General features: G+C 44.7%; 3 protein-coding genes across 4 annotated transcripts; 1 reads left to right on the top strand and 2 right to left on the bottom strand.

Annotated features, from left to right (window-relative positions):
- Window positions 1-36: 36 nt before the first annotated feature.
- Window positions 37-11,710, bottom strand: LOC6607210 (PP2C-like domain-containing protein CG9801). Of its 2 annotated transcripts, none has more exons than XM_002031958.2 (3): window positions 11,387-11,710; window positions 2,949-3,262; window positions 37-2,879 (listed from the first exon to the last, which is right to left on the bottom strand). In XM_002031958.2, the coding sequence occupies exons 2-3, from the start codon at window positions 3,080-3,082 to the stop codon at window positions 884-886; spliced, it is 2,130 nt and encodes a 709-aa protein (XP_002031994.2). In that variant the 5' UTR covers window positions 3,083-3,262; window positions 11,387-11,710; the 3' UTR covers window positions 37-883. The 2 variants fall into 2 exon arrangements, with proteins under 2 accessions (XP_002031994.2, XP_032576838.1); XM_032720947.1 differs by having other exon boundaries at window positions 11,569-11,710.
- A 127-nt stretch (window positions 11,711-11,837) lies between these two features.
- Window positions 11,838-18,152, top strand: LOC6607208 (protein NASP homolog). The gene is made up of 5 exons (XM_002031956.2): window positions 11,838-12,034; window positions 16,123-16,460; window positions 16,555-17,159; window positions 17,221-17,498; window positions 17,561-18,152. Exons 2-5 carry the CDS (start codon window positions 16,144-16,146, stop codon window positions 17,837-17,839), a joined length of 1,479 nt encoding a protein of 492 aa, XP_002031992.1. The 5' UTR covers window positions 11,838-12,034; window positions 16,123-16,143; the 3' UTR covers window positions 17,840-18,152.
- LOC6607207 lies at window positions 13,239-20,089 on the bottom strand. The gene is made up of 4 exons (XM_002031955.2): window positions 18,539-20,089; window positions 18,212-18,451; window positions 14,863-15,000; window positions 13,239-14,796 (listed from the first exon to the last, which is right to left on the bottom strand). The coding sequence occupies exons 1-4, from the start codon at window positions 19,722-19,724 to the stop codon at window positions 14,516-14,518; spliced, it is 1,845 nt and encodes a 614-aa protein (XP_002031991.2). The 5' UTR covers window positions 19,725-20,089; the 3' UTR covers window positions 13,239-14,515.
- Window positions 20,090-24,201: the final 4,112 nt, after the last annotated feature.

Here is a 24,201-nt window from a genome sequence, read left to right as displayed (position 1 = left end):
AGATGGTTTCATTAAACTAAAACAACTTTTTTATGGTGTTTTTAAAAGCGCAATTTTTCAATGCGTTTACTCAATTATTTATTGCCCAGGCCCGTTTGCCACAGCCCATTTAGCAACTTTATCTGTGCGTTACCAACTATTTATATGCGCTACCACATTTTAAATTGTATGAGACAGCTGGTGTTACAAAGAGTATGTCTTATAAATTCACATTGTAGCACTGGTGTAAAAGTGGCATATACATTGAATTACGAATGAGAGTGTAAAAATACGGTGTACATTTGTGTATTCTTATTATTTTTGGTAGTTTTAAACATTTGAGGCATTTCTGTCGTTTGCAATTTACAAATAAATGGCTAAAAACTATGGCTGACGAATGAGAACACCGAACTAAAATCAACAAACTTAATCGAAAGCTATATGAATATTGAAGTTACATGTGAGGATATATCACCACGTATGTATGCTTATGTAAATATATATATATATATATATATGATTCCAATTGGGTATTTCTTGATCAAAGATATTAACGATTTTCTGAAGGGTCCTTAAATATTTACGAGTAGTTAACCTTTTTATGGGCTTAGTTATAAACTATTTAATTAATAAACTTGTACAGAAATAAGAAAAATAAATGTTTGAAAATTAAACAAAGTATTTGGCAAATAATTCAACAATATTATGCAGGTCCATTACAATATTAAATTAATTGGCACTTTTGCATAAATATATAATTAAAAAACCAAAACATAATATTATTCCAGTTTATTCAAGGCCCTAAAGATAATTGTTTTAACTTTTGAGATAGAACTACCCATGCCGGAGATGCGTGAGAAAAATGTATAAAAAGCTTAGTCGGCAGTCTAGCGTTTCCTCCAATTTAGAAATTCGTCTCCTTAAACTCCTTGGATTGCAGTACAGGCGAAATAGCTACCCCATCGCCGTTTTCATTTCCATTATTGTGCTCCTCTCCGCCGCCCACCGTGTAGGCCATCACAGTGGCATGGTCCAGTTTCCCGGGCAATGCTACAAAGGCGCTGCTGTCCACCACACGCTTCCTGGCCGCGCGATGCTGCATGCGGTTCAGTTGTACCTCGCGCTTGGCGCCATCTGGTCCCGTAGAGAGTTTGTAGAAAAGTTCCCTTTGCTCTAGAGTCTTCCTCCTGGCTGACGTTATCATCCTTACAAAATCGATGAGCAAGTGGCAGAGCCTGCGGGCCGATACGCAGGGCGAAAACGTGCCGTTGATGCCATAGCTGAGCAGATCCTCCAAGCGGTACAGGGTAAGAGCATGCCGCTGGGGACCGGTAACAAGGGGCAGTCCCGAGATGGACTTTGGAATGCGTTGGGGCACCACCGATGGCGGTGGAGCTGATACCAATCCCTGGCGTGGTTCAATGAGCGTTTGAGAGCGCATATACTTTGGTCGACTTGGCGCATTATTAGGCGGACTTCCCGCCTTAGACTGACGAGCTGGCCGTGTCGGCGGAGTCGAAGGATGCAGACGGGCATAGATGGCGGATGCGCTCTTGTTCTGCCGTTTGGGTGCCAAGTTGGCGGGCTTGCCATGTCCCGACGTCTGAAGCTTAACATCCGGTGTCCAGGCTTCGGCAAACTTGCCCACAACTGGATCGAAATTATCGCTGATTCCATCCGAGGTTAAAAAGACTATGTCTCCACATTCAATGCAGGTCATCGAGAATGTTAGATTGCTCAGCTCCGGCTTGTTGCCATCCGCCGGTCCAAGGGCACCCAACGCATCGCGCATGTCCCGCATGGAACTGATGTCGTGTGAGGCCTGTGTTAGTTCCCGTACTCCGTGCTTCTTGGAGTACACATAACCCAGGGAATCGCCAACATTACAAGAGCACACGACATATTTCCCTGGCGCTCCGTCCAGCGGCAGCACCACGGCTATGGTCAGAGTAGATAGGGCTCCTCCAACTTCCAGGATACAACCGTGTCCCTCCCAAAGACTACGCAGCAAACTCACAAAAACCTCCTGGGTTGTGGTGGCTCGGCACTCCAGCGCCTGTCCGAAGACCGCCCGGTCCAGATAGTCCAGACAACCGTGAACAGCTGAACGGGCGGCCAGACGAGCGCCATCACCCCAGTTGACACCATCTGCCATGGCCATGGCAGCTGAGTCTCCGCGCACTACCATTCCGTAGCAGTCGGCGATGGGATTGCCCATGGGTTCCTTAGTCAGCATGTTGGTCTCGTAGAGGGACACCGATATACCATACGCGAAGTCGCACTCCATGCGCCAGTTCTCCACACCAGCGATCAAAGCTGCGGGAGCGGAGCCACCCTGGTTGCTTACTGCTTCGCGGAGCAGACGTTCCCGCTCCAAGTTGGGATCCCCATCCGTCGAGACCTCAGTCTTTGCATTTAACACATTCCTATTGTTCTGATCGCTGTTGGCTTTTCCAGCATCCGTGCCAGCCGACGCAGCGGCCAGATTGGCTATGCTGCTCTTGGAGTTCTTGCGGGAACGCATTCCCGACACGGAAGCAGATCCGGATGGCTGCTCTGCACTGCTCTGTCTGCGAGGTCCTGCCGGCGGGCGTCCGAATTTGCTGGTAAGTCGGGTTGAGTTCTGTGTGGCCACCTGAACTGGCGGTGTACTCTTCCTGACTCCATAGCAATCATCGTTCTCCTGCTGCGTATCTATGAAGTCAATGTCATCCGCGAAGCTGGTGCTCAAGTGCAGTTTGGAGCGCTTGATGCCGGTGAGGCCCTCGTCAGGACCTGTGCAGGCGGCTGTTATGGAACAGTTTCCAGCTTCGTATGCATCCAACTTGAGAACGGGCATCTCAGTGGGATCCTGGCCATTGTAAATCTCCGGACCCTCCACAAACTGTCGCTGCATTCGGCTGTCGGTGATGATAAGCGGGTAAATATTTTAGCAACTTCCGCAGGCTACTAACATTCTATTTACTTACCCCTCCAGATATTTGGTTATGAAGCTACCATCATCATCCTCGTGCTCGCTAGCCCGCCGGCGACCGTCGCGAGGCTCCGCGATGAAGCTCAACTGGCGGAAGTAAGTGGTGACCTTCTGACGCAGCGACGGCATCTTTAGTCGAGTTGCTCCCTCCTCCTCGCCAGCAGTTGTCGCCCTCCAATTAGGGTTCTCTTAATTGCCAAAGATGGAGGGGCTAAAAAATGGATGCTGAGATGCTGACCAGTTCGTTCACCTCATCAGTGGCAATTGTTGTGGGAGTCGAGTCATTCCAAACGAATCCAGCCGCCGACCCTGCAAAGAGAGTTTAATTTAGAGCTTCATTTAATTATCAATAAATTATGCAATTAAATGGGGCAGGGCAAACACGAAAGAATTACAAGCAAATTGCAGAGGCAGCCGCATAACTGGCATTACTCCCTCCTTTCAACCGCCTACTCCTAATGACGGGATGTGCTTTTTAGTTGCCGCAGTTCCCTGGCCACACAAAACTCTTCGCTCATCAGGAGCAGGATGTCAGAGGAGAAATCCAACCCTGTGAATGGGCTTTCACCCAGCTCATTGCGAATGCAGTAGACACTGAACTGATGCGGACACAGAAATCCCATCCTTCCTTCGGGCTTCAGATGACATAGCTTTTAGCAGGGCTCTCCGCATGTGTGCTGAACCAGAGATGCCAATTTGGATCTTTGCTGAACCAATTTGAAAGTGTTTATGGATTAACTTATATACCGAACTACTTGCCTTTCAAGAATCACAATTATGAAATCGTACAGAACATTTATTTATATACATATTTTAATGAAACCCTTACCAGGATCAACCTTTAAATAGTCCTTAGCATGAATGAAATAACTGGCATCACTGGTGTGTTGATGATTAATGAATGGACAAACCAACTGCCTGGGGCGACCTGCAACTCCAGCAGATGTTGTGTTTTCGGATTCTGACAGCTTCAAGTTCGGTTTCAACGGAAAGATGATATCATATAGGGGTAAAATAAAGCGAAGTTTGCCGGTGAGAAACACACCAAACTCTGCTGTACAATTGTGTATCTAACTCTCCACCGCTATCGCAGACGTCTTTTAATTGCCGTGTTAGGGCATTTAACTACCTGATCCATTCTCGTAGACAATGCAACGCCAAGGCAGCCTTCATCTCGGCGAGATTACAATGGATTGCAAACACAATAAATGCTAATCTTCAGCAGCAATTGCCGTAGCGATGCTTTTCCTTAGACGCTGTACACAAAACGATTTGTATAAATGATAAACAACAACAAAAAAGTCGGCACGGAAAGTAGTTTCGTTGATGGGGGCAATTATTCAAGAGATCCCCTTGTTGTTGCTGAAATTTTCACAAATGCTCCAAAGATATAAATAAAAATAAAACACACAATCAACCACTTTAATTTCATCCATAAGTACTTCAAGTGACAAATGAGTGGTCCATTAAAAACTATGTCGATTAACGGTGAATAGTGTGGGACGGAACGCCTCTCTATGCGCTTCTCATAAACGGCACTTAAAGGCACGCGAAAATCGCATGAACCCTGAACCAATTGTTCGAGTTTCGATGAACTTGAACTGTACTCACGAATCAATCAGCGAGTAATGTAATTCAATTTCTGATGGCCACAAGATGCGCGATTTCTTGGCAATTGCTGTGCACTGATCTGATTGCCACCACACCCGCATTCCTTGCGGCAAGGCATTAAAATGAAATTAACCCATATAACCATTAAGTGCAGGAGTGGGAGCTTTTCCATTACCATATCCACATCTCTCAGATACAAATCAAATGAATTGAAAAATCAGAGCCGCGAGACAAAGTCGATCGCTGGACGAAAGGGATGGATAGCTGAGTGCCCATGTGGTTATATAGATATATCTTTCTGTGGATGCATTGAGGCGCAGCCAGCTGTGTGCACTCCGATGCCGGTCCAGGGCAATCAATACGGTTGATTGAAAAGCCCACCTTCACATCGCCACAAAACAATTCAATTTGGCCGCAACAATATGCAGCTTGCGATTAAATGTGCAGCCAAAGAGATTACAACTGCACCACAAGAGCCAACATTGAAGCTCAGCCACAAGCGTTTTGTAGTTCCCATCTGCAATTGCTCCAATTTCTTTACGCCAGCTCCTCCATATCTACTCATCCACGTCAATCAGAGTCGTCATCACTTGACACATAAGGGCATCTGACTGCGACTTACTGGCTTCTCAATTCCCTCAGCTTTTTCGCTTATTGTGGGTGCTCACAAATTATTTAAGATCTGGCTTTTGTCCACCTGACGGCACGTGCCGAGAATATGTATAGGCTATATAAAGATGGAAAATCCCTGGATTAAGAAGTAAACTCATGTGAGATGTCCGTAGCAGCCGTTTTGTTTAATCACGTATATTATTTTTATAATCTTTAATTGCATTTTATATTATTATTATATGAAATGACACTCCCCCAAAATCAACAAACAATTCTCAGAGGCGTGTGCCGCAATCAATCGAAACTTTTCGATTTTTGATTGGATTTCGGGACCATCGAAATTTTCAACACTTGAAACTAATCAAGCGTGGAAATGGGGAAATAGTAACGTGGAGCTGTGAGATCATTGTGCAAGATCTGGGTGGGGCGATCCGTAGTGTATTAAAAACAACTGAGTAAATATTAGGGGATGTGGCACAGATCTCGTGAGTCTTTCGAACTTTGTTTATGCCCCAAAACCAAAATAAACCATTTGCGCTTCCTCCAACCAAAAATAGTTGTGTTGGCTCGTATTTATAGCTGCCGCCCGTCAAAACAAAAAAGTCTGAGCAAATTTCTCGCTTGAAAAACTCATTTGGGCAGGGGCTTTGAAATGCATTTCCCGTCGCCTTCGAAATCAGCTAAATTTTCTGAGCTAATCAGATGCGCGGAATTCTTTACACACTGGGTTAATTAGATGTGGAGATTGGTTTCTCCGCTCCGCTTCGAGATTCTTTTGTGCATACTTAAAATGTGTGTGGATTTACGAGGGAGAAGTAAGTGCTAAAACCCAATGCAAACAACTCTTCTTTGGGTTCCAACCAAATGCAAACACACCCGTGACATTCAGAGGCTGGATGCACTTGAGGCATGTTGAAAGCGAGTTGTCTGCAGATTATGTGCCATGTGCTATGTGCTGCATATTGTGGAATCTCAAGGTGCAGTCGGTGGGCCAAAGCCGCAGTCAAAGAAAAAGCCTTAGCAGCACAAGTCAAGTGCAGCTGCTCAAAGCCGTTTTGTGTGCTTCTGTTTGGGCCAGACAACAAACAACAAGAAGCTATAAAAGCAGAGACACGAAAGTGATAATTTGTTTCATTCATTGCGTGTTTCTTCGAAAGAAAGTTGAAGGCCGTCGTTGAGCTGTAGATTAAATAGAGCTGTCTGCTTGATTACGAGCTCCCAAATATTTCAATCACTTCGAGCGACCCACTTAAGTATCTCGCTTTTGTAGCGAATTCCCTCCTTAACGTATAGATTAGATGATTCTCCCTTATGGAAACAAAACCGGTTGCACAAACCACAGGCACGAGGCAAGTAAAGGCAATCTTGAATAAGAAATGCATGCTTAATTTTTATTTCCTTATTTGCAATTTTTCTCATAAAAATAAAATATTAAGTAGCAAATGCATTAAGCAAAATGAACGGGGTTACCCAACCCAGAGTTCTATGCAGTAAACTGAAAAGCTTTTGGCGTAAACCTTTCCCCAATATTTGACCATGTGTTGACTCATTGGACAAGCCGTCAGCTGCATAAATAATGCTTTAGACCAGCCCCCAGGACAAAAAAGACCCCCCCATCGTGCTAACGTAGGCCCAACACGGCCTGGGGCTTCATTAAAATCTGGCAATTAAAATGTTTTACATTATGTAAACCGCACGAAAACAAACACTAAAGAGTTCCTTCACCTCGAAATATGAAGCGATATGCATGTGGCGAAACAAAGGAGGAGTTGAGGAGTCTCTCTTCCCGGTTCTCGAAAAATTTCTTATAAATTGCCACCTAATTGGCGTGTTCAACATTGTGACTGTGCGTGGTACGCCTCATTTCCTGTTGCAACAATTTGCATTAATGGGGTCTCATACCACAGATTCAGTTCGAGATCTCCCCATCCGTATGCGAATGCGAATCTATTCCAGTGAATGCATTTCAGTGCCATTCAATTGACGGCGCGATAAAATGGAAAGTTAAGATCCCTTTGGGGGATTGCATGTGTGTCAGAAGTTGAGAAACATCCTTTGTTCCATGTGCCTTCCATGTGAATTCACATTTAACGCCAATGCCAAAGGAGCTAAGAGCACCCAAACCCACCCAGTTTTCCCCCACTGCATTTCCGCTTGCATGTTTTCCCTTGTTTTTCCGCTTTTCGGGTCGCGCCACTTGGCCCGCATTTCAGCCACGAAAAACTATACTTGAAGAACTTGCCACAAGCCGAATACAATAAACTAAAACTGGGGCAAGGCGAAATAATTCGGGCCTAGAGAAGCAATATCAAAGGAGTGCCGGGTCTTATGTATGGTATTAAGGGTAAATTACCTTTCGGACTTGCTAGCTATAGTATCAAACCACCCTCACACAAAACATTTAGTATGATTGTTTTTAAAGCCATATAATTGCGGCGAAGAAAAGCCATTCCCATGCCACTCGACTAATTGGTAGATTTTTTGTTGGATTTCGCAAACATCTGGCGGAAAATTCGATGCCGCATAACAACTCCACCACACACATTTGGCAAGCCCACAAGATAATTTGCATAAATTGAATTGAAGTCTTTGCTTGTTGGCCAGGTAGCGACAGCTGTCGTCGGTTTATGTAGGACTTATATACGACTAATCCTGCATGAATAAATTAAATGGGAAGCCTCAACTAAGTCTGTCTGGCGGCGGATGGGTCTTGGGTTTGGCCTCTGCCGAAGACTTGTTGCCAAGCATACAAATGAGTGGAATCCAAACTCCTGGGCGCTGTCACTCGATGCAAATCTAGAAAACCAGTAACCAGTTGATGTAGGACGGGGAAGGAACGATGGACGGACTTTCGGGGCACTCAACTCACATATTAAATTAAATGTTGATGGCAACAAAGACAATTCAAACGGAGTCAAGGCCCGGGCCAAAGAACTGTGGCAAACAAAGAGGCAAACACCAACTTCTCGACTGTCCCGCAGCGCAATTGAGCAACCAACGTGCCACTTTGTCCGCCCCAGATACCCCGCCCACATCCCAGCCCCTGTCCACCCGTGAAATCTGTTCTCCACCTCCAGCTAGCTCCAGATAATATTGCACTGTTCGGTGTCAAATGGCTGCCCACTGACGGACTTCTCGGTTTGTCAGGTGCCACGGTTGTTCACTTACAGTAGAAGCTCTTGAAAGTGGAATTTCTTTCTTTCTTTCTAATAGAAAAGATATTTGCCGAGACAGTTTTAGTTAAGTGCTCAAGTGCAAAGACTTTCTATCGTCGGATATGTACGTTAATCGTATTAGGAGTAAGTGAAATTGTCCCCAGATAGGACGTCCATCACAAGGAGCCCCTACTGTACTAGACCTTGCGACGGGTTAAGTGACCGATTGGCTGTCAGTCCCCAGCCAACCAACCTCACCTCTCCGACTCCTAGTTTTAATTTGAATTTCATTCCGTCTCGCGTGGTGGCCAAACGCTTTGGTGGTTCGCTTAGTCATATCACTCGGCTGACTAATCATTGGAAGCGGAGCGTGCTTGGAGAGAAACCTTAAGCCCCAGATATACCCCGCCATCTAATTCCAAACCATTTACCACCCACCCAAAACCCCAAACAGCTGCAAATTCAATGAACCTTTGCTGCTGTTGACTTTGCTGATTAATTGGAAATTGGCAAAATGTTATTTATTTTCATGCGGCTGGTCTAGCGCCAAATGGTTGCTTTTCATCAAAGGCATAAAGTTCTATAAATGTTCCCAGGCAAATTGGTTTTAATGAGCCGGAAACTTTTTGGGTTGAGCTTGGATTTTTGCGGGTTTTGCGGATAGAAGGAGAAGCCACTTATTGTACCCGATTGGCTTTAAACAAACATGGACATACTATACTGAGACAACTTCTTCAGTGGCTCGCTAATGCATTATAGAAGAATGAACTCCTTTGCAGGCACGGCCGAGCAAACAAACTTCAACTTGCCCGGACCAACTGCGTCATAAAAGAGCCAACGGCAGCGCCGTTCGCCATCTCCGTTTCCAGCGAGACAACAAAGGATGTTGGGCGCCGGGAAGCAGGCGGAGCAGGTCCTGGGAAACCCGCCAGTTGTGGATGGAGCGCAGACAGAACAGCTTCATGCAACCCCATCCCCTGGGAACGAACCAGACGGCAGCCAGGAGTCTGTGTGCCTGCTCCTAGCCAGATCGAAACGAAAAAGAAGCCGGCGAAAAATATATAAAATGGAGAAACAAAATATTTTCCCAATGTGCATGCATAGTTCAAAGTTAGTTTCAGGCATCTGTGCACCACCAACTACACCACATTCCCCACTACTTACAAGAAGAATTGTGCAAATTTTTTGGTTGCCAAGCGAAAGTGATTGAATTCCTAGGGATTTTGTCGGGCGCCAGTTGAAAAGGAATTTTTGATGCGTTTAAGTGCCGAAGTTTCCCTAAAAAAGTTTGGCCTTGGAGTCAGGGGGGTGTATTAAAAAAGAAAAAGTTTTTGAAAGATGAGATTAACAATGATGTGTGATACTATGAATGTGTGTTTTGGTCTGGAGAAGTCAAGTCTCAATAAAAAACTACAAAATGTGTATTAATAAGGCTAACTATGGTTATATTATGCAAACAACTGTTGGGGGAATATAATTCATAAAAATAATTGCATTTTTGTGCGATTACCACTTTCCAATTGTAATCCCTGATTGTAATTGTAATCCTAGAGATTACTTATCTTATAAAGCAATTTGTTTACTACTGCGACTGGTCTACAGAATAATGCTAACCATACTGATGCAATGCCTTCAGAAGTGTGGTAGGTAATCCCTGTTCTCAGCCGGAAATCACCCCCAATAAGAAGTTTAGATAATCTTAGACACGGTATCTGCTTGTTGTTTGCCACATTAATCTGCACACTGGATTCTAAACTTAGTTCCCCCAAAATATCTGACCGAGTTGTCCCCTTTAATTTACAGCTTATATCCGGCATGTTTTTTCACCCGTTTGAATTTTGACGCAGTTTGCGCCAGAAGTTGTGAAAAGGGCAGGGACCAGAACGAGTTGAAAGTTCCCATTGGCATGCCCAATACAAGCCATCCTGTTCCTTTATTCCGTGGCTTCTTTTTTTCCATTTTCCGTAATTCCCAGCCAGGCGCCATCACGTGTCGGGTTTTCTCCAAGGTATTGGGCTTCGTGGAGAATCGATTTTGTGGCCTGACGAGCGAGCCTGTTATCCTTGGAGCGAGTGATTTTTGCTTGTTTCAGGACATAGCAATTGCCTGCTGCATGTCCGAAAGGCTCAACGAGAAATTATGCTAGATACACTGAAATCTAAGCTTCAGTTCAAGGAACTCAGGAAAGAAGATACTATTCAGAAAATTCAAGTTTTTATGTTTTTAAATTCTTATAGGTAATCATTCCTTATAAGATTTTATAATATTATTGATATGAAGTTTTTATTTTTGTTTGAGTTCCGCTAAATGAAGATTAACTTGCATTTCTCTTAGTGTGCGTGTGGAGGTGAGTGCACAAAGGAGCAGGAGGAAGCATCCATCATATGCAACTGCAGTTGGCAGGTAAAAATGTTTTACAAAAAATGAATAACTGGCATTTTAAGTGGAAAAGTTTTTGCGTCAAAATCAAACTGCCTGCCAATGCTGCTACTGAAATCCAATAAATTAGCAAGTGCTCCGCATTTGTAAATTATCGCCACTTTTTACAGTCATTACTTACTATTAGTAAGTTAATAATTATGTGGGTAACAAAGCGGCAAAATATGCCAAACGAAAAACAACACCAGCTATTAGCACAGTTTCGAAATACGATAAAGCTTGAAAACCGGTTATTGCACCAACGAAAGCTGACTTTTGTTGTTCTTGTTTCGGTTGTTGTTGTTGTTTTTGCTGGAGCAGCTGAGATTTCGCAGCTGCCCGTGAAGTTGAAAACGAAAATAAGAGAAAAAAACAAACGGCAGGTGAATCAACAGCGGTTCAAGCGCCCAACCCACCCACAAATTGATGAGGGGAAGGGGGAGGTAATAAACAGGAGAATAAAGACGTAAACCCAGTTGAATGGAAAAATCAAGGCGAACGAACACACACGGAAGCAAAAGCACAAAACAAAAGGCGACAAAAACACATCGAAGGCGGCAAAAAACTTTGGAGAACCCAAAAATCAATACAACTTCGAAATATCCATAACCATGTAACACAGTGCACATTCACTTACAATAAGTGTGCCTTCCTTTTCTGGGTTGTTTTCTTATCGCTACTTTACATATGTTGGCGCCACTCGCAATGTGGAAATATATGTAAGTGCGTGCGTTCCGTTGGTGGTGTGTATAAATATTTAACAATTGCCGGAGGGTGGTTCCACCGCCCAGAACTTCGCCTTCGGAATCGAATACTAACATAAATCGCGCTGCACAGTCCAGTTTTGTGTGTTGCACTTCGAGTCCGAATGGTTACCAATTGATGTCGCTACGAAATGGAACTGCTAACGACTGTTTCCGCCGCGGACCGACGTTTCTGCTTCGATTTGAAATTCGAAGTGAAATGGTCAAGCCAAGCGATATTTCTGGTAATCGAGTCGTCGATAGGAAACTCACTATTATATGTCTAATCAACCGAGTTGGCAGCTCCCATCTCGATTTTTCAGTATATTTTGCAGTATTTTAATTGTATCAGATGGCTTTTTAAAGCGCCCCCAGTGCGTTCACATTGTCGCTATTTTTCAGCATTTCGCGGGATCTGTAATTTTTATCGGCGAATATTGAGTTTTGCATGGTCTAACATTGATTATAGTGCTGTATTTATCGACAATCAATTGGTTTTACTGTCCATTGCTTTGAAAGCAATAGAAATAATCGAGGATCAAGTAAGTTTAAGCTCGATTTTTACAGTTAAATGCCGATGCAGGCACTCACGCACACAAACGCAGCCAAAACAGCGACACGCGAATTTGCGAATTTCGTTTTGGCCCGTTGTTTGTGTGTTGTTGCTGTTGTTACTACGTTGTTTGTGCTAAACATTAATTAATTGTCGCAATGTCTGTTTCGCTATAAATATGCGAAACGTGCCGTTGTTATTTGCGCGAAACTAAATGGCCAATTGCGCTTTACCGGTGTTAGTGTAGGTGTATGTGTGTTGTCTGTGTGTGTTTGTGGTTGTTGGCGCGGGCGAATGGCGGGCAATCCGCATACACTCGCACTTATTTTTTGCAAAGGGTTTATGCGACATTCGCTTTGATCACGTTATTAAAAGCTCAAACACTACTCTACCATTTTAAAAGTACGCTGTGCGAACATTTATTCAAAATAAATGCGGTTAAAAAATTAACATTAGATCTTGCCCTGAAGGAAATTAAGTGTAGTCAAATATTCATTGGTAATTTACTAAATGAATAGTATTTTCTACTATTGTTTGTAAACATGTTCATTATAAACTACTCCTTCGAAAATATTTTGTACTTATATATTTACTTAGTTAACATTTGGGAATATTTTATGTTTCCACGACTTTGCCTAACGCATAAACACGTAAAACCGCGAAACAGACACAACGCACACAGGTGAATGAACCTTTTTACGTTGTTTTGTAATCGCAATTTGTTGCTGGGCCGCCGCGCAGTGTGTGAATTTTGTAATTGCTTTGAGCGCGCGAAAACAAAACGCACACATGTTGTGTTTTCCCCTGAATTTTCCTTTTGCCAGCTGTTTTTCCTATCTCTGCTAATTGTCCTGCATCGTTCTCTTTTACGTGGTGTCTCCGTTTCTCGTGCAAAAGCTCGCGAAAGTGTCAAGTTTTCTTACCAATTTTTTTGCGAGTTCATTTGCATGTTTGCTTAATTTGTTTCCACAGCAGCAGCTCCGCAAATGTTAATGAACCTTACCGGCCGTCAGAAATTCGCAATACAATTTTTACAGAATTGACTGCTAAATGGAATTTCATAAATGTGTGTCGGTTATTTATAGACCACATTGGTTCATAAACAAAGGACGTTTCAATTTAATGTAAATAAAACGTGGTATACTTAGAACTTACCGAATCCCCATTGAAATATAAAAACACATTTTGTAAACTTTTTAAAAGAAATTATCTTTCTGTATTTAAATATGTTGTTCTTGTTTGTTTTGTTGTTTTAAGGCAAAGCGTTTATGCATAAAAATACATTTTTATACTTTTAGCATTTTGTTTGGTTTGTGGTGGCTTCTATACAAGTACAATTCGTTTTGTAAACCATTTGTCCTAAAGCACTAAATGATCTCATTACTTTATGCTTCGCGTACAACTGTTCCCTTGGAGCTCAATAAGTACTCGCCAAGTTCTACAATTCATTATGATTCCATGACAAGCCCTAGAATTCTACTAAACCAACTGGATGGAGGACAATGGATCGGGATAGCTAAGCTTTGGTTGAGGCATCTCTTGATATCATACGGGCCAAGCAAACTGTTTTTTGAATATCGCAAGCACTTTTCTAAATTCTACCTGATTTTATGTTAGTCGTATCTCATCCCTCCCCAGTCAGTTTTTCTAATTTAAGCAACTGGCGCACTCAATTAACTATTTTTGGGTTGGGTTAAAGCTATGCAGGCGAACTGTTACTAGAAAGCACTTTAAAGCCAAAGCCTCGCCTGGAATTCCTATTCCCATGCCCATTTCGCTCGTCTCGTGTAAATAAATGTTTCACATTTTAGCAAGGATTAGTGGGATGTTTAGAGGCGTGTAGAATTAGAGCCAAATCGAATGTATACAAAAAGGTTTACTTGTAAATAGAGAGTGTAAATTGAATTTACAATTGGGTTAAGTTAAGTACACCGTACAATAAGAATAAGTATAAGATTAAGTTGTATAAGTTGTGTGTGTATATATAAAGAACAAGGCAATTGAGTTTTTAGTTTGGTACATTTCCAAAATACATAGCTAACTAATATGGGGTTATGGATGAGTAGGTGCACTTCCAAAGAGTTCAACTTATGGTCTTGGTATTGATTTGCCAAAGTAGTATAATATAGCAAAAATGAACCTTAATAAGGCGAATTTAGCCAAAAGTTGTACAAGTACTGTATTTGTAAAACCCTCGGAAGCCTCTATCCCAAATAAGTTGGGTAAGGGTCAATATCCATCCGGTTTATTAGACAGTGAGATTGGGGCGGGGCATCGTCTACAGGATGTATTTTCCTTTGCCCCGATGCTCTGCTTGCCGCGTCGACGAGACCGCCGCCAGGAGGAAACTGGAGCTGCCGCCACTACTGGTGCCGCTGTGGGTGTGGGTGCTCCCGTAGCTGCCGTAGCTCTCACAGCTGCCCAGACTCCCGTAGCTGGCTCCGTAGACGCCGAGCGGCAAGGCGTTTAGCTAAATCATGAGCGCCGAGAAGGGGTTGTACCGCATGATCTTGGAGAGAAGGATCCACAGTACCGAGGTGATGGCGCAGAGCACCACACCGCCCCATCCCAAGTCGAGGCTCCACGAGGTGAGGAAGATGCGCGCTCCCAGCAGCGGCTTGGCCATTATGGCCACGCCTCCTGGTCGCGCCACTATTCCGTCCACCGTGCCATCGTAGTCGCTGTCCAGCATGGGACGTCCCTGCTGCCGCTTGAAGTGAATGATCATGAGCGTGAAGAGGGCAAAGAGCGCTGTTGGGTAGTAAATTGCTTATTGGTTAAGAGTCTAAAGTAGTAGTTCAGTTTAATCACACTTACCCGCCAGTAAATACATCACTCCTGTGATTAAAATGGCGCTGATTTGGCGCTGGCAGACGCCAAAGGCGCCCACAAGGGCGGCACTACCCAGAATGATGAGGCAGACCAATGAGCAGGATATGGAGAGGTTTTGCATTCCTATCGCAGATTACCATTTCATTAGACAGATTTCTATATGTTCGAATATCTTGGAAACTTGGACTTTTTACAGAGTGTAGGGATGATAAGCGAGAGCATAGCATTGTGAAAATGTGTTTATGTGTTAGCAAAGGATTAGGATTACAACTGGTGCTACAAATGCATCCTTCTCTCGGGAAGACTTTCATGAATTTGTCAAACCTAATTGCATTTGCAAATTCATTGTGGCCCAGCTCAGTTCTCCAATTTCCGCTCACAATCTGGGCAACTGTAAACCCAATTACCCAATAGCACCATGGCAATCAAATCGCATGTGGGTGGATGTGTTTGATTGCATAGGAACACCATAAAAACTACAGTAAAAAGTTCCAAAGTGGCAATTGCCATTTTTAGAACGCAAGCGGGAGAGGATGAGGCAAACCAAGCCACACGTTGACCCATATTGAAAACCCCCAAAACCCGGTCCCCCGCCTTTAGCTAAACAGCCATTGGCAAGGATCTCTTCACACGGACATGTTTCATCTTCGGGGAGCGGGAGACCGACCAGTATTGACAATATAGAAAACCGGATGCAAGCTTGGTTAGTTGCTGTGGTAATTACTTTATATAGACGCTAGAAGGACACTCATTGTTCCTGTCCATGTTCCCGCTCCCGGCCATTGTTGGTCCCTGGCTTTTGCTATTGTTTTTCCATCTGATGTGCTCTGGGGATTGGTTGGAACCCACATCTTTGAGCTGCTGCAAATGGGATTTGCGGTAATGACTTGTGAAATGTGCGCTGGCTTCGAGCTAAAATTTTAAGCCAAGTGAAATGAATCTGGGTGAATCATGTGGCGGCTGGTGCTCAAAGCTCGTGCTGGTGCGTATTAATAGAATTTATATGAATTTGTGGAAAACAAAATTAATATTTGTGGTCTTCTACATACATCGAAAGTGACGTCTAGGGCTCAACCTACGAGGAATATTGGAGTGTGGAATGAGGGGATAATACATGAACTTAAAGCAGTTAGGATGGTGAAGATAAAATTAATTAAAGCTTGTAAACACTACAGAGTTCAAAACTAGACTACAAGCTGCTTCCATAACTTAATTAATCGTTATTTTCCCTACAATTTTTTTCAGCTATTTATTTAACTACTTAAAATGTCTGCTGAAGCCGAAGCAATTGTCACAACGGCCGCTGCCGATGTATCATCCCCAAGCAAGACAGTGGCTGTGGAGCCCGCTGCTGCTGATACAACGCCGGACAATGCTCCGGCTGTGTCCACTGAGGGAAGCGGAAAGGCAGAGCAGGAACGCGCAGAGAAAATACTTAAAGGCAAGGAGCTGTTTAGCCAGGGATCGCGCAACTTCCTGGTCAAGAGCTACGACGAGGCAGCTGACGAGCTGAGCCAGGTGTGCCAACTGTACGAGGAAGTCTACGGGGAACTGGCCGATGAGCTGGGTCAGCCCCTATTGCTGTGAGTATGATGCAACATGGGCACTGAAAGTCCCCTAATTTTATAAATTGTTGCTTTGTATGAAACCCTCCCTAATCCTTTACTTCCAATGCAGCTATGCAAAGGCATTAATTGCAATGGCCTTGGACGAGAACAAAGTGATCGATGTGCCTGACGAGGCCGCCGATGACGATGACGAGGATGTGGACGACGACGAGGAAGAAAGTGTCGAGGATGGAGCGGCTAAGAAGGAGGAAAAGAAAGACACCAAGGAGGCCGAAAATGGTGCAAGCAGCTCTAACGGCAAGGAACTGGACACTATCAAGGAGGGGTCCGATGAGGCCGACTCTACCGGAGAAGCCGAGCAAGCTCAGAGTGATGAAAAGCCCTCTAAGAAAGTACCGACCGGTGTGGATGAGGTCAGCAGCAGCAATGGAGGTGGCGGGGCTGCCGTCAACGATGACGAGCGACCGAGCACATCGAATGGTGAAGTCACAGCTAGTTGTTCCAATGGTGCAGCAGCTGCTGGGGAGGAGGAACCAGAAGAAGAGGAAGGAGTAAGCGGAAGTCTGCAGTTGGCCTGGGAAATTCTGGAGGCGGCTGCCCAAATATTCTCGCGACAGGGGCTCAGTGGTCTCCCCTACTTGGCTGAAGTTCAGACTGAGCTGGCTAACATTGAGTTTGAGAATGGAATACTAGAGGCGGCACGCGAAGATTATGGTGAGTTCAAGAAGACATTGTTGTGCTCGGTAGTGTAGCTAATGAAGATCTTACATTATAGAGAAAGCACTGAAGATCCACGGGGAGCTGCCCACAAGAAACCGACGTGCTTTGGCTGAGTTGCATTACAAGATCGGGCTAACCTATTTGATGCAGCAACTCAACAAGGAAGGAGCGACTGCCCTGCGACAATCAAGCGTGTTGATCGAGGAGGAAATCGCCGAGATTAAGGGCAAGGACGAACCTAGCGAGCGCGACAGAAACAATATGTTGGACTTGGAGGAAACTAAGCAGGAGATTTTGGCCAAGATACAGGAAATCGAGGAGATGCAGGCCCAGGTAAATAAATATTGAGCAACTTAATTTTCACATTATCTATACAAAATATTTCCTTCTCTTAGACCATTGCTGAGGTGCGAGCTGCCCTCGATAGCTACATCAAGCCAATGAGCAGTAGCGATGCAGCTGCAGCCTCCTCCTCGTCGTCGTCGTCAGCCAATGGAGCCGCCAGCTCTTCGTCGTCATCCTCCAAAGGTGCTGCGGCGGCCTCCTCATCGACCATTAGCAGCAGTTCGGCCAAGCCCACAGACATCACACATTTGATCAAGCGCAAGAAGCCGGAGGATCCCAGCTCGGAGGCTGAGGCCCTGTGCTCGCCGGCCAAGCGTGCCGCCGTCTAGGGGAATCATTCCAGTTGCCCAGTGGCACACCAGCATCCACTCACAACCAAGCCCTTAAAATACACCACACTCATCGGCTACTTAAACCAACCCACACGCATTAAACACCATTCAACTGTCCTATACCTCGAACCTACATATTTATGCTATTTGTTTGCTGTTTTCTACCAAAATTCTCTGTAAGTCTGTAAGTTTACAATCACAATTAGTGCTAAGTGCGTACATAAAATAATGTTTTGTATTAAACGAAAAAACTAAGTAGGAAGGCAAAAAGTGTACACAATAAATACGGGAGATTTTCCCCAGAAAGTTAGAAGAGCGGATGTGGATCTGGGACTGGGATAAACAAACGGGCTGCCCCTGGATACGTACTCAGATGCGGCTGCAGAGTGACCTGTGACTCACTGTGCTGCCAGTCGTTGCGCTGCTCCTCGCCGCGTGCGTTTTCCATTGAGCCGGCCAGGTAGTTGACACACGGCGGAGCACCGCGTGGGAACTTGGGATTGCGCCGCAGTTCCTGCAGCTGCTGAATGGGCAGATCAATGCACAGTGTCCAGATGCCGCCGTGCATGGGCACCAGGAAAACGGAGTCGCGCCGAAAGCGATGATCGGCTGCGGGAGGAGAAACGCACCGCGAGATTCAATATTATCGATATAGGAAGATAATTATTAGGTATTAAATATTGCTATTCGGCTCACCCCTCTTGTCCGGCTTGAGCATAGCCACCTGGTCGTCGAGAAGCCACTCCAGATGCAGACCCGATCGGTTGGAGTAGCGATCAAGGCTGTTGCGATCCCATGTGACGTGCTCCCAGTGATCAGTCATGATGGCGGCGCACAGCATGGCTGTGGCGCTTGTGGTCATCAGCAGAGTGACGAACAGGAAGAGCACCGGCGGCGGGCCCATGCAGCAGCTGGAGCAACAGGCGCTGCCGCCTCCCCTACCGCCCATGCCCATTCCCAGACCCTCCATCTGGGAGCCCAGTGAGTTGGGTGAACCACTACCGCTGCCCCGACGCTGAATGACCTTGGCGCAGCTGTTCTGGCGCAACAGGATGCTGTTGCTCCGCCTTAGGCTCTCGACTGCCGCCGCCGCTGCTGCTGTGGTCGTTGGATTATCGAACTGCAGGGATCCTCCAACCACCGAGGAGGGGTGCTCATAAATGCTGTTGTGCCGGCTGGGTGCAAAGTAGTAGCACGTCGTCTGGCGGTTATCGGCGGAACTCGAGGCTACCGGCTCGCCGGCGGGCAACTCCTCATTGCTGCTGGAGTAGACGATGGACTGCTTAAACTGATTCGAGTAGCAGTTCTGCTTGAAGCTCTGCTGTTGCTGCTGCTGCTGTTGCACGTACAAGGCCTCGTAGTCGCAGTGATGTGGATTCCGGTAGATGACTGGCCACGAACGAGTGGTCTTGGAGTTGTGGCTATAACGCTGGCTCGATGTGGTTGGCGCTATAGCACCTGGCTCCTCCACCAACGGCGTTAGCTCATTGGGCGCTTCCGTCGGCTCGGACAACTTGGTGTGCTGCTCCTGCGCGGAATGCTCCAGATCCGGATCCTCCTGCTGAACTGTGGTGGCCAGCTGGCGCTGAAGCACGTTCTTAACCGCGGTACCACTGCCGCTGGCCAAGCTGAAATCCTCCTCTTCGACCAGAGTGGCCCCGCCTGGCGTGGAGAAAAGGATGTTAGACGTCGGCGGCGAAGGTTGCGAGCGACTGCGGAGCAGGGCAAAGTGCTTGGGCTGGATGGAGCCGGTTGCTGTCGTCGGCGACGTGATGCTCACTTCGGGCACACAGCGGGCCGTCACCTTGTACCGGCTGCCGCTGACAACGGCGACGCCGACGTTGACCCCAACGCCGACGCCGACGTTGCCCTTGGAGCGCATCAGTCATAAGTCGCTCGCGTCCCGCTTCTTGATCTTGTTCAGGCTCATGTGGTTCGTGGTGGTGGCGATGGTGGATTGTTGAATGTTTGCGGTTTCGGATGGATGTTGTATGTTGCTCTGGTTGCTGATGTTGCAGATGTTGCTGATGTTGCAGATGTTGCAGATGTTGCTGTTGTGTTCTTGGGTTGTTTTTTGTGTGCGACGCCTAAGAGTCTACTTTGCAAAATATTACTTTGCTTGGGTGCCTCGACAAAAAATGTATGTACGTTTTACATAAATGTTGTACGGTTTTTTATATATATATATATATATATCTACTAGCAGCGGTTGTTGTTGCTGTTCTTGTTGCAGTAACTCTGTTCTTGTTGTTGCTGTTGTTGTTATTGTAGTTTTTATTGTTGCTGTTGTATTTGTTTGAGCTGTTGTTGTTGTTGTTGCATCGGCAATTATGGTTTAGTTTATTTGCATACCAATTTACATTTATGTTTGTCTTGTTTTGATTTGGACTTTTGATATTTGATGCTATTGTTTTTTCGTTTGTTCATTTACTACGTTTTGCTTAGCTTGAAGCTATAAAAAGAAAGAAAGTAGAAGAAATCAAATGTACAACATGAGTTTGAAGAATAGAGAGTCGAGAACTAAGACGGGACAGGAAGAATTCTTCTACGAAAAGTGCAGTTTATTGCAATGATTACAAGTACGAGTAATACGAGTATCTAATGTGCAAGAGCAACTAAGGTGCAGATTATTTTTTAAAACAACATTCTTATACAGTGTAGAATATAGACATCATATACATATCTACCTTCTTTATGAGAACAAAATAATTAGGATGGAGGTTTAAGTAGCACAGTAGCTTTCTTTAGAAAAACACGAAGAACAAATTGAAATTATATTTTAATTTAATTTCGAATTGCTTGCCTTTCCTGGGTAAAAACAACGAGTTTGCACCTAATAAACCCAAATTGCATTTAAAATTCCTTATAAACAGCACACCCCCTGGCCTAATCTAATCAGACTTCATAGTCGCCCCAACTGCTGGTGCCAAATATTCAGCTGAATTTGAATTTGGCGCTGTTTGAAATGGCCAAGGATTCAATTGTGTGCGGTGCGACCTGAATCCGGCCGCATAGCCGGCGAACGGAAGAACAGTACGGCGGAAAAGTCCGGAGGTTTGGGCTGAATGGCTGTTGCATATTACATGAGGCGGCCATGGCGCCCAGCGGATATCCGGTGGCTGGACTGCTGGCCAGCGTCCCCGCCTCGCCACCCACACGTTACGTATCCGCCCCGTGGCAAATTCAATTTGTTCCTTGCGCCTGGCCACTTACCAAAGTGCAGCAGGTGTGCCAGGGGTTAGATGCGGGCTAACACCGCCAGTCATATACGGATGCTTATGCGGCCCGGAACCGACCGCATTTCCACCTAGTTTCCCAACTGGCCACATCTGAGATGGTACTCCTTTGTGGTCAGCACGTGGGATTGTCTTTGCTTTGCGGCCGACGGGAATTTTAATTTTAATTCAACATTTTCGTTTGCTTTGTGCCGTGGAATTAGGACAATTTAGGCCAAGTTTGGTTTGTGCACATAGCTTTTGGAATCTAATTAAACTTCATTAAACATTGCCTTAATAGCAGTTATGTGCAAACGTTTGCAGCATTTAAGTGATTTCAGTTAGAATTTACTATAAAGATCAATACTTTTAAATGAGAAATATTTGTGTATTTCATTAAAATATAGTTTTTAATGCTATTAATATTTGAAGTATACATAAATGCTTTCCTACCCCAATTATTATTATTATAAATTAATCAAAAATTTAGGCAAATTACTTAAGTTCGTTTTAAGGCTGTGAGAGCCAAATCATTTTTAAGTAAGTCAGAAGACATTTGCACGTCGTTGGCTTGATCCCAGATCACCTCGCCTGATTTTAGTCGCCAGGCACGTGCTGCTGCCATCATTCCAGCTCACATTTGCACTAGTTCCTTTAATTTTTAATGCAAATGAAATGAGGGTGATGGGCTGCGAGACTACCCAACGTTAGCATAATTGATCGGCAGACACACACGTGCCTGCTGGTGTCGGTTTGGTCAGTAGGTCAGAGTCGCGGCAGGAGCAACTGGAACTGGAATTAATTAACACGCATGATGACCCCGGTGAGCCGGAAGCCCAGAAATCGGTTCGGTTTGGCGGCGCGGGCACGGGAATAATTTGATTATGCCATGAGTTGGCCACTTGTCAGTCGGTTCAGCACTTCCTTTCAAAAGTCTTTCGACTGAAAACTGCCGAAGCACAGTAAAAAAATATATAATATATGTATATACTATGAATATTTAAGAATTTCCTGGTTGCAAAACTTTCCTATGCATAAAACTTATTACATCGACACAGTTTTCAGAGTATTTATGATATAAGAGAATGTTCGCTATTGACCATACTTTCTCTCAGTGTATTGTCCCCAATGCTGCACACTTACGCAATACAATTGGCATCCAGCACGTTTCACAGGCACCCATGCAACGTAGCGTGGACGTGAGTGCCTTACAAAAGTTGGCTAAAAGTGCATCAGCCAAATGCGAATACTTGAATACTTGAAGCGAGTGGAAAGGATGCTGAAAATATTGTGTGTGTGTAAGTCTAGAGTTCGCCACAAAAGCGTGATATAGGATATAGTTTCTATAGTCGCTATACATAGTTGCGGGCCAACTGAGGCACTGTTTACACTCCTAACGACTGAAAGACGAACAAGAAGAGCTGCAAAAGTTGGCAAATGTTTGCCCAGTGTCGAAAGTTTCCATAAAACGGCTATTGGCTTTAAAGTTCGCTGTGCATTATGGGCACCCAAACACACACACACAGACACACACACACACGGACACACACATACAGGCAAAGTCGAAAGCCGGAAGATGCAACAAAGAAGAAGAGAGTGATGGCTCTTTGGGGCTTTCTTAAAATTCTTGAGATATATATTTAACCATTTTATGATCACACCTTTGAACTAAAAAAATGTCAGGAACGCAAAGCAATTTTGAGTAAACACCTATACTTTTTAGACTTTATTTCTAGACCAACCATTAAAGTTCTCACCGCAATTGCAACTTTAGCGTCGCTTTTCCGAGCAACAATTGGACTGGAAACGTCTTTATTTTTTATGCCAGCAATTAAAAGCAGCACTCGATTGAAGGTGGAACGTACATTCACATACATGTGGCAGCTTTAAGTCGGAATTGTTAGTGTTGTTACCCGGGCAACGTTTTGCGGTCGCCTTGGCAATCAACTGCGGCGGACGGAGGGCAACAACTGCCACAGCTGGCGGAACTCCGCAGGACGAAGTGCTCCTCCCCAAAAGGGGTCAACATAAATTACCCGTCCGAGCAGTCAGTGCGGCTCCTGGCCAGGCGGTGCTCCTCCTTTAGTAGCTCCATTGTACAAATGACGCAATGCAAATGAAAAATAATGCGCGAACATTTGGAGCCCGAGCGAAGGAGGATGTCCTCGCCATGTCCTTAACGGGAGTGATGCGAATCTCGAAGGACTGCTCTTCTATGAATGATCTTAGTAGGATTAGTAATACCACTCATAAGGCTGCCTATCTATCTATATATAAGCAATTTACATTTTTAATTAACAATTTTTAAGTAAATTGATTTCAAAAGCATACAACCTTAACATTTTTTTAAGATTACGTTAGCACATTTCACTTCTTGGAGATTTTCGCAATAAATCGCAGCCACCTCCGATGAATGTACAACCGCGAGTAAGGAATCGTGGCCTGCTTTTTCGGGCGTCGAGTGGAAAAGTTTTTGTTTATTTCCTTTGCAGGCGGCTCCTTGCACTTTTGCCGGAGGATGGAGAGTAGTCCGTGCTGTTCACGCAACGGATCCGGACCCGGACGCGGATGAGGATGAGGATGGGGATGCGGATGCGGCGTGATCCACAGAAGTTTCTTGGCTTCTGGCTGGAGAACTGCAGGCAACTTATTTATTTAGCATTTCGGGCCGAGGCTGCTGCTTCCTCGTTCTTTGCCCAAAAGTTGCTCCAACTAATTAAAACTAATCTTATGCAATTTCTGGCTAATTATGCACATAAATCACACCACGGGGATATTAGAATCTGTTTGCGGAAGCATACGAGGCGAAAAGTGCCGAAAATTGAATAAGAATTCCCTGGGGAGAAGTTTTTATGATGAAAACTTAAGCTTCTGAAATGATTGCGACTAAGAATGTTAATAATTTATCGACACTTTAGGGTCTTTACAATCAAAAGAGCAGGGACAAACCTCTCAGCCATTTCAATGAAATCCTGTTTAATAATGGAAATACCCATTACAATTCATTAGACTCCAGACCGAAAGCATTTATATAATAATAGGGGTAGCCTGGCACATAGGTATCTTAATGCCAGGCATTGTCATTAAATTATTCCTTATATATGTGGCCATTACCAGTTGGTGTGCGTTTTGCCGACATCTGTT

This window comes from Drosophila sechellia, chromosome 3R (assembly GCF_004382195.2).
Source record: "Drosophila sechellia strain sech25 chromosome 3R, ASM438219v1, whole genome shotgun sequence".
Classification (NCBI taxonomy): domain Eukaryota; kingdom Metazoa; phylum Arthropoda; class Insecta; order Diptera; family Drosophilidae; genus Drosophila; species Drosophila sechellia.
This window is presented reverse-complemented; position numbering and strand designations above follow the sequence as displayed.